The sequence below is a fragment of the Thamnophis sirtalis genome, unplaced genomic scaffold, assembly GCF_051295495.1.
Source record: "Thamnophis sirtalis isolate CommonGarterSnake01/CBP01778 unplaced genomic scaffold, rThaSir2_p1.2 scaffold_2, whole genome shotgun sequence".
Taxonomy (NCBI): Eukaryota; Metazoa; Chordata; class Lepidosauria; order Squamata; family Natricidae; genus Thamnophis; species Thamnophis sirtalis.
The window spans coordinates 27,091,802-27,106,060 of NW_028261382.1; the positions used below are offsets into that span (position 1 = coordinate 27,091,802).

The 14,259-nt window shown below is 47.6% G+C and overlaps 1 protein-coding gene across 2 annotated transcripts in view; it reads left to right on the forward strand.

The window, feature by feature from the left end:
- GPSM1 (G protein signaling modulator 1) overlaps positions 1–14,259 on the forward strand; it is a 112,998-nt gene that overhangs the window by 3,508 nt on the left and 95,231 nt on the right. For both annotated transcript variants that reach the window (XM_087704540.1, XM_087704541.1), the window contains exons 2-4: positions 9,942–10,166; positions 10,882–11,017; positions 13,712–13,857. In XM_087704540.1, the coding sequence (XP_087560666.1) occupies positions 9,942–10,166; positions 10,882–11,017; positions 13,712–13,857 (507 nt within the window). The remainder of the gene's footprint in view (positions 1–9,941; positions 10,167–10,881; positions 11,018–13,711; positions 13,858–14,259) is intronic.

A 14,259-nucleotide genomic window follows, 5' to 3' on the forward strand; every position in this document is an offset into this window, starting at 1 on the left:
GGCTTACGGAGCCATTTGTCAGGGCACGCGAGGTGTTGCCCTGTCAGCTGGCCAGCGAGCATGCGCACGCTGGCCAGCTGAGTTCAGCCTTTTTTAAAGCCATTTTTTGCCCTCCCCAGGCTCCAGAGGCTTTATAGGAGCCTGGGGAAGGTGAAAAGAGCTTCCCTAAAACCTCCAGAGTGCAAAAAACCAGCCCTATGAGCAAACTGGAAGTTCGTGAACGGACTTCCGGTTTCTTCCTAGGGCTGGTTTAAGCCTTCCGGAGCCTTCAGGGGCCTTCCAGAGGCTTCTCGGAAGGCTCCGGCGGACGAAAAACAACCCTATGAGCGATTTCCGGTTTGCTCATAGAGTTGTTTTTCATCCTACGGAGCCTTCAGGGAAGCCTCCTGAAGGCTCCAGAGGGCTTAAACCAGCCCTAGGAGGAAACCGGAAGTCCGTTCCTGAACTTCTGGTTTGCCTATAGAGCTGTTTTGTTGTGCTCCGGAGGCTTCAGGGAAGCTCCTGAAGCCTCCGGAAGGTCTCCGGGGGGGGGGGGGGCTGTTTTCGCCTTCCCCAGGCTCCTATAAAGCCTCTGGAGCCTGGGAAGGACGACAAAAGCATGCAAAAAATGGGGGGGGTGTCGCACCCGTCATGCATGCATGGATGCTGGGGGGGCATGCATTGCATTTTGGGTGTCGACACAGATTCACTTAACACCCATGTTGTCATTGAACCACTGCAGTGTTTCACTTAACAATGGTGGCACCTGTTTCTTCCCTTGTGGGATGGAGTCTGGGCTACTGAATGGAGCTGGCAGAGTGTTTATTGGCCAGATGCCCTTCCTGTTGCCGGTGTGGAGTTTTTGTTGAGCAGATATATCCTCCTTGTGCTCAGAGAAAGAATATGTTCTCTTCCAAAGAGAAGTTGTGATCATCATCCTCATTTAACGACTCCGTAATCCCTTGCGGGGTGGAATCTGGGCAATGAATGGAGCTGCCAGAGTGTTTATTGGCCGGATGCCCTTCCTTGTCGCCAATACAGAGTTTTAGTTCAGCAGATACATCCTCATTGTGAACATATTCTCTTCCAAAGTGAAGTTGTGAAATTGCAGGGCATTTGAGAAGGGCGTTTAACAGCCCTGGCTGCCCACAGCGGCCTATTTTTAAAAGGAAAACTATTCCTTGGGTCTCAGAAGTTGGGAAATCAGGAGGATAGCTTGGAATCGTCCCTCCTGGGACAAACCTGAGCTGAGCGGCAGAAGGGAGCGTCTTGGCAACGTGGAGTGCCACGTCCAGCCACATGAAACGTGGCTGGTCCTCCAAGCTCGTTTCCTCTTTTCTTGTTTTTCTTGGATTCTCTGGTTGTTCTCTGGCAGTTGGTCCTCAGCGGAGCCTGTAATCAAGTTTCAACCCACAAGAGCCCACCGGCTGTGCCAGATCTTCCCGTCTCCTATCCTTGGCCTCAGCTGCCTTGAGTAAATACAGCGGCTTGTTTTTCCATGCTTGGTGAGGGTTCCCCCCCCCCAAAGGGGCTATTTTCCCTTCCCTGAGTTGAAAACCTCCAGTTTCATTGCTCCACCAAGGTCACCGTATCTCTCCCTGAATTGCTCCAAGAATGCAGGGTGAAAGAGACGCTTGTTTTGCAAAAGCCTAAATGGTCATAAATGGGATAAAATTTATGGTGCTAGAGAGAGCCTGTTGCAAAAGCCCTCTCCCCTCTTCAGGGCTGAACCTGGAGGTCTCCGAGCTAGGCTGGTCAAGGAGAGACACTGCTAAATGTATATATATATAAATATATATCTATATATATAAATATATATCTATATCTATATCTATATCTACATCTACATCTACATCATCTACATCTATATCTATATCTACATCTATATATCTATATCTATATCTATGTTGTATTTGTGCTGATAAATAAATAAAGGGAGACAAAAAAAATAAAGGGAGATTTAAAAAAATCTAATAAATCTATTTCTATTTCTATATCTACATCTATACATCTCTCTCTCTCTCTCTCTCTCTCTCTCTCTCTCTCTCTCTCTCTCTCTCTATATATATATATATATATATATATATATATATATATATATATATAATCTATCTATCTCTATCTCTATCTCTATTTCTATATCTATCTATCTCTATATCTATATCTATTTCTATCTCTATATCTCTATCTCTATATATCTGTATCTGTATCTATATATATTTTATCTATATATCTATATCTCTATCTATCTCTCTATTTCTATATGTATCTCTATCTATCTATCTCCATCTCCATCTCTCTATATCTGTCTGTCTGTCTGTCTGTCTGTCTGTCTATGTCTATGTCTATGTCTATGTCTATGTCTCTATATGTATCTTTATATCTATATCTATATATCTATATCTATATAATCTATCTCTATTTCTATATCTATCTCTATATCTATCTATCTCTATCTATCTATCTATCTATCTATCAATCTATCATCTATATATCATCTATATATCTATATATCTATATCTATATATCTATATAAATTTACGCACACACACACACAAATATACATATACACCTTTCACTTGCCCCTCTTGATACATCAAAGATAGATGGAGGGATAGATAGATAGGGATGGATGGATGGATGGATGGATAGAAGATGGATGGATGGATGGATGGATGGATGGATGGATGGATGGATGGATAGATAGATGGGTGGGTGGGTGGGTGGGTGGGTGGGTGGGTGGATGGATGGATGGATAGGTGGATGGATGGATGGATGGATGGATGGATGGAGAGAGCCTGAAGCAAACTCCTGGTCCCGATAAAAATCCCTTTTATTAATTGACTGTGAATTCTGCTCATTCACCTCCAGCAAAGTCTTTCAAGGGAGGATTTACAGTCACAGACCTTATCTGGCTTGAAAAGCTGCCAGGCCGATCTCTGCAAAACTTGGCAAGGAGTCTCGGAGAGTCACGAACCAATGAAGCAAACTAATGGTCTCCTACAAACTCCACTCCCCTTTCACTCCTCTTTTATTCCCTCTGGGAGGGGCCATTCATCGTCCACCTGTGGCCTTACTCCCAAGTCGACTCCTGTTCTTTAGCTGTTCCCTTCGTCTGGAAACTCTGCGCATGCGCACACTGGGAACAGGCTCCAGCTGTTCTGCCTCACTGATATCTGACTCCGAAGGCAGCTGATAACTGTCAGACGGCCCTGGCCCCCTCTCTGCCTCCGACACAGAGCCCTCATCCGAGCCTTCCCCAGCCTCCAGGAGTGGCCCATCTTCCTCCCCAACCTCCTCACTGTCCGAGTCTGCTGTCAGCTCCACTGGCCCCAACATTGGGATAAGGCAGAGAGACAAAGTGGTATCTTTACGGATGGAGGGTATCTGGGATTTTTCACAATTCCTGGACAAAAATTTGATAGAGCCTTGCAAAGATTTGTGTTTGTGTTGTAACTGGTGGCTTTGATCCTCCTTGTCCTGCATAAAGCCTCACAGATGTTTTTATAGGTTTCAAAAATTCCCATTTAGACCAGCAATGGTGGCACTGGCCCACCACAGCCACTGGGTGTGTATAAAATCTTTTTTTTTTAAAGGAATGTAGTCATTATCCATGCTGGCTTGGCTTCATCTCTCTGTCCTGCAGAGAGATGACAGAAATAATTAATGCTGCCTCTTTTTGGAGTCTTCGAAAAAGTCCTATTTATGGATCTCCCTCCCACCTAAATTGAGGGATGAGCCCCAAGTAGCCTTCTCATGCTCACCTTCCAAACACATTCACCTCCCATAATCCTCAGCCACAACCAGGCAGGTGGCAAAGGCAGATGTTTGGAGAAGGATTTGATGTTCTCCAAGAAGGAGTTACAGAATTGTGGCGGTGAGAGCCAGATATAAATAGCGATGGTCCTGGATGAAGTTAGTTCTGGTCCATTGAGGGCATGAGAACCTCAAATCGGAATTTGGAAAAGTTTTGCAACTCTACCCAAAGTACAAAATGTCGGGAAGTGGCTGAATTTGCAGCGCGTCCCATGTTTTGCTCAGAGTTGGCTTGTCCTCAGGATTAACCATGATGGCTTCCAAACCACAATCGTGTTTAGGATTACATTTAAAGCCAATCTGTGGCAGATTTGGCTTCTCGTAGCCAAAACAAATCATAGGTTGCACATTTTTAAAAATGTATTTATATCTTGCCTTCATTATTTTTGCATATAACTCAAGGCGGAGAGTATTGTTCTGAGCTAGGCTTCCCCAGAAAGCAGGAGGCAGATCCTGGTCTGGACAAACCCCCTTTTATTAACCCCCTTTTATTAAACTAATGTGAATTCCTCCCATTCACATTCAACAAGGACTGACAAACAGTCTTTCAAAGGAGTATTTATGACCATAGACCTTATCTATCTTGGAAAGCTGCCATGGAAATATTTTCCCAATGAGGTCTTGTGCAAGGAAAGACTGGGCATAGACTAGAAGACCTCCAAGGTCCCTTCTAGTTCTATTCTATTCTAGATTCTCTGGTTCTCAAAAGTCTGGATTTCTTCCTTAGTTACAATTCCTGGCCAGCGTCCACCAGCTTTGATGGCTCGTAAATACAGATTCACTTGCAGGATTTTGTGGCTGCTAAAAAAAAAATCAATAAATATACAAAGGGCCTTTATCTTGACTGATACTGAATCTGAGTTAGTCTTAATTGGCTGTCATTCTGATCAATTGGCCCCACCTACTTATTTGTCCTGATTCCACCTTACTTGGTGTGTGGTCTAACCTGTTTCATTCCAAAATCAATATTTTACCCAGATGTTTTTTTAAAAAATCAATGTTTGCAAATATTTTAACATCCTGTTGCTTAATAGCATATGTTTTCCTTACTTTAATTAATCTTGTGTTCTGCATTGTTTACCGAAAAGCAGTAGAGACTTCTGTCTGCGAACAAGGCTGAATTTATTAACACCAAAGGAAGAAACAGAAAAGCTTTTAATGAGATAATTTTGCACACTTGAAGTGCTGTGTTTGTAGATACTAATTGACCATATGTTGTAGATGTTCATTAAATGTTTAGGAATAACAGAATAACTCACCAACTCCTAGAGTTGAAAGGAACCTTTGAGATGTTTTAGTCCAATCCCCTGTTGAAGCAGGAAACCACTTCAGACAAATGGTTGTCCAATCTCTTCTTTAACAGATTAAAAGAGTTGGAAGGGACCTTGTAGGTCATCTAGTCCAACCCCACCCACCCAAGAAGGAGACCCTACACCATTTCTGACAGTTGGAAGTCCAGTCTTGAAAGCTTCCAGGATGAAGCTCCCACAACTTCCAAAGGCAACTTCTGTTCCATGGGTGGATTGTTTTAACTGTCAGAAAATTCCACCTTATTTCCAGGTTGAATCTCTCTCCTTAGTATTTAGTATTTAATAAATTTATAGGCCGCCCAATCCCGAAGGACTCCGGGCAGCTTACAGAAAATACATTTTAAAAAATAAAGAATTAAAACACAGAGAAAAACAGATTAAAAACCACATCATGCACTCAATCTGGTCAGGGCTGGACCTCAGTCATAAGGTCAACAGCCCCAGGCCTGCCGGAATAGCCAGGTTTTGATAGCCTTTCGGAAGGCCATGAGAGTGGGAAGGGTCCGGATCTCTGGGGGTAGTTCATTCCATAGGGTCAGAGCGGCTACAGAGAAGGCCCTCCCCCGGGAGCCGCCAGCCGACATTGTCTGGCTGACAGCACCTGGAGAAGGCCCACCCTGTACGATCTTATCGCCGTTGGGAGGTATGTGGCAGAAGACGGTCTCGCAGATATCCAGGTCCTAGGCCATATAGGGCTTTAAAGGTAATAACCAGCACCTTGAATCGCGTTCGGAGACCGATAGGAAGCCAGTGCAGCTCGCGGAGGATAGGTGTAATATGGGTGTATCTTGGTACACCCAGTATCGCTCGCGCGGCTGCATTCTGGACCAGTTGTAGTCTCTGAACACTTTTCAGGGGCAGCCCCATGTAGAGCGCGTTACAGTAGTCAAGTCTTGAGGTGACGAGGGCGTGAGTGACCCATTGAAGTGCCAAATAGGGCCGCAACTGGTGCACCAGGCGAACCTGGGCAAAGGCCCCCCTGGTCACAGCCGACAAGTGATGTTCTAATGTCAGCTGCGGATCCAGGAGGACCCTCTCTGAGGGGTGTAAATTTTCACCCCCCAGGCTTAGGGATGGACTATCTGGGCTGTCCTTGGGGGGCAACATCCACAGCCACTCGGTCTTGTCAGGATTGAATGCAAGTTTGTTCACTCCCATCCAGACCATAACAGCTTCCAGGCACTGGCACATCACTTCCACCACTACACTGAGCTAGCACAGGGCGGAGAGATACAGAGCCGAGGTGGCGCAGTGGTTAGGGTGCAGTACTGCAGGCCACTTCAGCTGACTGCTATCTGCAGTTCGGCAGTTCAAATCTCACCGGCTCAAGGTTGACTCAGCCTTCCATCCTTCCGAGGTGGGTAAAATGAGGACCCAGACTGTGGGGGCGATATGCTGACTCTGTAAACCGCTTAGAGAGGGCTGAAAGCCCTATGAAGCGGTATATAAGTCTTAACTGCTGCAACTGTGTATCATCCGTGTATTGATGCTATTTAATCCTGTGCCGACGAATGATCTCACCCAGTGGCTTCATGTAGATATTGAATAGGAGGGGGGACAAGACCAAGCCCTGCGGCATCCCATATATAAGGGGCCTAGGGGTCGACCTTTGCCCTCCAACCAACACCGACTGCGACCTGCCGGAGAGGTAAGAGGAGAACCACCATAAAATGGTGCCTCCCACTCCTACCTCTTCCAGCCGTCACAGAAGGATACCATGGTCGATGGTATCAAAGGCCGCTGAGAGGTCAAGGAGCACCAGAATAGAGGAATGTCCTCTATCCCTGACCCTCCAGAGATCATCGGTCAGCATGACCAAAGCGGTTTCGGTGCTGTATCCAGGCCTGAAACCAGACTGAAAGGAGTCTAGATAATTTGCTTCATCCAAGATCCGTCGGAATTGAAGGGCCACCACTTTCTCAACAACCTTCCCCCCAAAAAAGAGGTTGGCGACTGGACGATAGTTTTTAAGAATAGCTGGGTCCAGAGAAGGCTTCTTGAGGAGGGGTCTTACCATTGCTTCCTTCAGAGGTTGCGGAAAGATCCCTCCTACAAAGACGTGTTTGTGATCATCTGGAGCCAGCCTCGGGTTACCTCCCTGCTGGTCGAGACCAACCAGGAGGGACACGGGTCCAGTAAACAGGTGGAGGCACTCATTGCTCCCATGGCCTTGTCCACTTCCTCAGGGGTGACAAGCTGGAACTCATTCCAGGAAATCTGATCAAGACCCTGCCTCGGCATCTCCGCTGGTACTGTCCAAGTGGAGTCAAGGTCTGTCCGAATCTGAGTGATTTTGTCCGACAGAAACTGAGCAAATTCCTCAGCCCTTCCCTGTAAGGCATCCCCCGTGTCCTCCCCTTTCAGGATGGAGTGGGTTATCCTAAACAGGGCGGCTGGGCGGGATTCTGCAGACGCAATAAGAGTGGAAAAATGTGCACATTTTGCGGCCCGTATCGCCACTAAATAAGTCCTAATGAAGGCTCTTAATAGTGTTCGGTCGGATTCGGAGTTGCTAGCCCTCCAACGTCGCTCTAGGTGTCTCTTTTGGTGCTTCATCTCCCGGAGTTTCTCGGTGAACCAAGGTGCCCTCCTGGATCCACTGCCGTGGAGAGGCCGCAAAGGCGCAATCCGATCCAGCGCCTCAGTCGCCACTGTATTCCAGGCGGCGACCATGGATTCTGTCGGATTGTGGGCAAGGGAATCAGGTATCTCTCCAAGCTCCTTCTGAAATCCCAACAGGTCCATCAGGCGCCTGGGGCAGAACCATTTAATCGGTTGCACCTCCTTGCAGTGAGGGAGTAGCTTCCGAAAGTCAAGGGCGAGATCTCTATTCCCCTTAGTTCAAGATCACGTCTCCACTGCCCCGAGAGGAACACAAGGTCGACCGTGTGTCCCACTCTATGAGTCGGACCCTGAATTACCTGGGTCAAGTCCATGGTTGTCATGGGCCCTGACTTCTCTTGTCACCAGGTCCTTGAGTTGAGCTCACAGGGCCGGAACAAGGGATTGCTGTGATGTAGTGAACCCTCCTTCCCTGATAATGGCTAGCCCTGTAGCTCCCATCATACCTGCCCCTCCCGGTCGTAACCGAGATGCTCCGGCCCGCCCCCATCCCCGTAGACCCTTCCTCTCCTCCCACTGCCCCCATTCTTCCCGGCAGGCCATTCATACCATTCATTTTAGAACGAGAGGCGGATCTGGGCCCCCATCCACTTCTGCTTCTGCACTCAGTGGAGGGGGCTCCAGGCCGCACTCTTGATCCTCTCATATATACCGCACAGATATTCTCCTCATACATACCCCACTGTAATTGTTAAAAAAAAATACAATAGTACAATAATACAATAATATAAAATTAAATTAATTTAAAACGTGGGATCATTCATCTTCATATATACAAACTCACATTCCACAAGCAGGATTTATGCAGATGTTAATTTCGCGCAAGCGGTTCGTGCAGTTCAAATAACTAGAAACTAGTAATGGTGCAAGGGGGAGAGTGTCTCGTTTTCCCTTCCCTCCTGTGGGCCTGAAATGGTGCAGAAAAGGGGTCCAAAGTCTGGGGTGGCTGAAGCAGATTGAAGGGGTGTCTTACCCCCCCCACAGTATTTGTTTCCAGGGTCTGCGTACCAAATTTGGTTGAAATTGCTCGAGGTGTTCCAGAGTTATGCTGGAAAACACACACACACACACACACACACACACACACACATTTTCAGACTATAAGACGCACCGGAGTATAAGATGCACCATGGTTTTGAAGAGGTAAATTTTTTAAAAAAGGTTTTGCACTCTGCAGGCCTCCCAAACCCTCTGCATGCCTCATTTTTTTTGCAAAAACAAAAAAAAGGGCATGCAGAGCTTTGGGAGGCTCTTAGAACGCTCCTGGTGGCGGGGGGGGGGGGGGATGGCCTGTTTTTTTTGCATGTTTTTGCCTTCCCAGCCCCCAGGAGCACTTTGCAGCCCTCCCAAACCCTCTGCACCTCAATTTTTGCAAAGAGGGCAGGATTTCGGTAGGCAAAAATGCTGTATTCAGTGTATAAGACGCACCCAGATTTTCACCCTCTTTTTGGAGGGAAAAAGGTGTCTTATACTCTGAAAAATACGATGGATGGATGGATGGATGGACAGACAGACAGACGATAGACAGATAGATAGACAGATATAGAGAGAAGAGAGATATAAATAGAAGAGATAGACATAGAAAGGATAGATAGATAAATAGATAGATAGATAGATAGATAGATAGATAGATAGATAGATAGATAGATAGATAGATAGATAGATAGATGTTCACCGACAAAACCATGAAGCCCTTTTTCGCGCCAACATTATTGCCATCCGAAGCGCTAAGGAAAAAGGCGACCCTAGCGCGCCGACATAACCGCGGAGGGCAAATCCGCACCATCCGAAGGGCTCAGCAAAATGCTTTTACTAGCATTTACCCTAAACCTAAACCTAATCCTAATCCTAATCCTAAACCTAACCCTAACCCTAACCGTAACCCTAACCCTAACCCTTACCTTAACTTAAATCGACTTTCTGTTGCCGCGCTGTTGTCGCCGCGGTGATAACATCGCGGTTTTAGCGACGCGGTTTTGTCAGCATGCTTTTGTCGTGCACGCTTTTCTCGGGTCACAAGATAGATAGATAGATAGATAGATAGATAGATAGATAGATAGATAGATAGATAGATAGATAGATAGATAGATAGATAGAAGATACAACATCTCCTCTTCTCCCAGTTGCTTGTAAGCCTGGACAGTTTCTCTCGCACAAGCTGAGAATTTCTAGAAAATGACGTTTTGACCAAGATTGTTTGACTGTTTCCGTTAGGAGGATGGAGGCCTCGTGCTTGGAATTAGCTCTGGAAGGAGAGCGGGCGTGCAAGGCGGGGGATTTCCCTTCCGGAGCTGCCTTCTTCGAACACGCAGTCAAAGTGGGGACGGAGGATCTGAAGACCCTCAGTGCCATATACAGCCAACTGGGCAACGCCTACTTCTACCTGAAGGACTATGCCAAAGCTTTGGAGTACCATAAGCACGATCTCACGCTGGCCAGGTAAGCGCTCCGCAGCCAGAACTGAGCCCTCTGGAGACATGAAGGAGGAACCGAGTCTGGGGCTGCAACGCTCAAGCCATGCCAGGTTGGCAAAACTTCCACCCATAGGAAAAGAAAGCCAGAATGTTCCATTTTCCCTTTTGGGTTGGGCTGGAAAAGAAAGAGAGGTGATCTGTGGGAGATGGAAGGAGCTCATGGGGAAGCTGGGAAAAGGAAGAGAAATAGAAGCAGTCAAGAAAAGGGATACAGGTACAGATTAATGGAGTTGGAAGGGACCTTGAAGGTCATCTAGTCCAACCCCCCTCCCAAGCAGGAGACCCGACACCATTTCTAACAGATGGCAATCCAGTCTCTTCTTGAAAGCCTCCAGGGATGAAGCTCCCACAACTTCTCAAGGCAACTTCTGTTCCATGGGTTGATGGCTCTCCCTGTCAGAAAATTCCTCCTTTCCAGGTTGAATCTCTCCTTGTTCAGTTTCCATCCATTGTTCCTTGTTTGGCCTTTGGGTGCTTTTGGCTGCCTGCAATTTGGCAGTTCGAATCTCACCAGGCTGAAGGCTGACTCAGCCTTCCCTCCTTCCGAGTGGGTCAAATGAGGACCCAGATTGTTGGGGAGCCATAGGCTGACTCTGTAAACCGCTTAAGAGAGGGCTGGAAAGCACCATTAAGCAGTATATAAGCCTAAGTGCTATGGCATCTTTTCCCAATGCCCGCAGAACCATCGGGGATCGGATCGGAGAGGGCAAAGCCAGCGGCAATCTTGGCAACACGCTGAAAATCCTGGGCCAGTTTGACGAAGCCTTGGTTTGCTGCCAGAGGCATCTGGACATCTCGCAGGAACAAGGAGACAAGGTAGGAAGGGGGACCCCCTCAGTGACCTTCCAGCCTCTGGCAAGGAAAACAGCAGCCTAGGGTGGGGAGGAACGGAGAGGAGACCCTCTTAGCCTTACACAGTCGCAGGATGGTAGCTTTTAACTCTACAAACCATGTCCCATCCAAGCCACACTGATCTGGGGCTGACTCCTAGCTAAAGTAGTGTTTCTTAACCTTGGTGATTTGAAGATGTGTGGACTTCAACTCCCAGAATTCCCCAGACAGAACGGGTTAAGATTAGGTTAAGCTGGGCAATTCTGGGAGCTGAAGCCCACACACCCTAAAGTTGCTACGTTTGTGAAACATTGAGTTAGGATGTGAATTCAGGTTGGTTGAAGACGCTTACAGGAAGAGGCCTCATTCTAAGCTGCACAGAAGTGGCATAGGCATGATGATGCGCAGGAACGCACCAGGGTGCAAAAAATGTGCTTCCTTTTCATGATGCAGTGGAGACGGATGGCTTCATTCCCATAATTTCTGGGATGACATCATGGCTTTCCCTCTGAGAGTCTTAAATTTCTGAATGAAGCTTTGGTCAGGGGAGGTTTTCTGACCTAGGTTTCCCCAGCAGCATGAAGCCGAGTCTTCCTCCCGATAAACTCCTTTTATTTACAGTGAATTCCTCTCCAGCAAAGTCTTTCCTCTCCTGCAAATCTTTCAAGATAGTTCCCAATTACCAGCTTTGATCAGGCTTGGAGAATGGCCAGGCCGATATCTCTCAGACGCCACAATATTTGGCAAGAATGCAGGAATGAACTAATGGTCTCCTGCAAACTCCCCTCCCCTTTCGCCCCTCTTTTATTTCCTCTGGGAGAGGCTATTCTCCGTCCACCTGGGGCCCTCCTCCCAAGTCGACCCATGTTCCTTAGTTGTTCCCTTCTCCTGGAAGCTCTGTGCATGCGCACACTGGGAACAGGCTCCAGCTGTTCTTCTGCCTCACTGATGTCTGACTCCGAAGGCAGCTGATAACTGTCAGACGTCCCTGTCCCTCTCTCTGCCTCCAACACAGAGCCCTCCTCAGAGCCTTCCCAAGCCTCCAGGAGTGGCCCAGGTTTCTCCCCAACCGCCTCACTGTCCGAATCTGCTGTCAGTTCCACTGGCCGGCCACAACAGGAGGAGAGTCCTCACCATCCCAATACCAGTTGTCAGGTCTGCCATGCATCCTGCCATCAAAGGCTGAGCGGGGAAGAGGGGGACATGGGGTGGAACAAAAAGGGCAATCAAACTGTGCGTGATGGGAAATTGGGAGGGGGGAAAGATAGCGTGATGATGAGCAGGAGAGCAGGAGAACAAGTTTGTGCCAGCAATCAAGGCCATGCACCCTGAGAAGGAATGTGAACTACCCTAAACATCTTAGCATTCCCAAAACACCTAGGCCAGTGATGGCTAATCTTTTTGCCCTCGTGTGCCAAAATAGCGACAGCGTGCATGCGCGTGTCCACACCCACAATGTGCATGCACATACAACAGGAGTGGGTTCCTGCCAATTCTAAGCTCTTCTATAGAAGAGGTTCCACAAATCTACAGTGCCGTTTAGAACCGGTTCCAGCTCCCTTCCCCCCATCCGTCCGCACATCATCAAGATGAAGAGCGAGAGGAGGAATTCTGGGAGTTGAAGTCCACAAGTCTTAAAGCTGTCAAGTTTGAATACCCCTGGGTTTTTTTGTCTAAAGGGTTGGGGGTGCAAGGGTCTTGTAACTTGACAGCTTTAAGACTTGCGTGCTTCAAATGCCAGAGTTTCTGAGCCAACACTTTGGTTGCTAAGCAAGAGCATTGTTAAGTGAGTTTCACCACATTTTATAAGCTGGCCACGCCCACTGAGTCATATGACCACCAAGCCACTCCCACCTGGTCACATGGCCGGCAAGCCACTCCCACCTGGTCACATGATTGGCAAGCCACTCCCACAAAGTAGACCACACCCACAGGAGAGGTTCTAAAAAAAAGTGAAACCCACCACTGATGCACAAATGCCTGCGTTCCCTCCTCACCCCCAGGAGTCTTTAGAGAGGCCTGTTAGGCCCAAAACGGGCCTTAGGGGGGTTGCATGCATGCGCAGGAGTATACGCGACCCCCGCGCTTCCATGCACCCCCCTCTGACGCCGCCCGTTTTGGGCCTACCATGCCTCTCTAAAAACCTGGATCAAAAATGGGGTGCAGGGAGATGCACCACCCTCCCCATGCTCCCAATGCCCCCGCGCATGCACACACGACACCCCTCCTTCCACGCACGCGTACCCATCTCCTGCATGCACAGCGGAGACCCAAAATCAGCTGGCCTGGCAGGAGGCAGGAGCGCAAGTGCGGTGGAACTTAGCTGGGCGATGGCTCACGTGCCCGGAGAGAGGCCTCCACATGCCACCTGTGCTTTTCCATCACGGACCTAGGCAAACTCTTATTGGCTGAAGATGGACTGGTTGTGGGAAGTGGGCTGGGATGTGGGGGAAACTTTCTGTGTTGTTTTGCGTGTGGGAAATTCAAACTCTGATTTTTCTGCATCCAGCATCTTTTAGTAAAAGAACTTATCACTTCAACCAAAGGGAGTTGAGCATTTTTCTTTCCTAAAGGATCAGACTAGGGCAGGTCTGACACCAATATCTGGACTGTGATACGACTGTGAATGTGGCAATCATTGGAGGGGCCATGAGCTCTTTTCTCTTTTCTTTTTTATAGGTGGGGGAGGCCCGAGCACTGTATAACATTGGCAATGTCTACCATGCCAAAGGCAAGGAAGCATTGTGGACCCTACCCCAGGAGGAGCCAGGCCAGTTGCCCCAGGAGATTCAGGAGGCTCTGCAAAAGGCATCCGAATTTTACAAGTGAGTGAGTGGGTGGTCTTCTCCAGGTGGAGAGGAGTGGTGGGGGTCCCATTGAGACACCCCAATATTCATTGGATAAGAATAAAAAAACTGGCTGGAAGAGATCACCACACCATCAATAGAATTAAAAGCAGAACTATTTCTATTAGGGATAATTACAGGGAATTATGTGAGGAAAAAATCAAATACTTACTATTGCATGCAATAACTGCAGCAAGAATCATGTATGCACAAAATTGGAAAAACAAAAATAAACCAGCAGAAGAAAATGTGATTTAAAAAAGTATTAGAAATGGACAGACTTACAAAAGAAGAGACAAAGAAGAATCTGAGTATTACTTAGTATGGAATGTATGGTCCAAATGGCTAGAGGAAAGAGGCAAAGAATAAGAAAGCATTAAA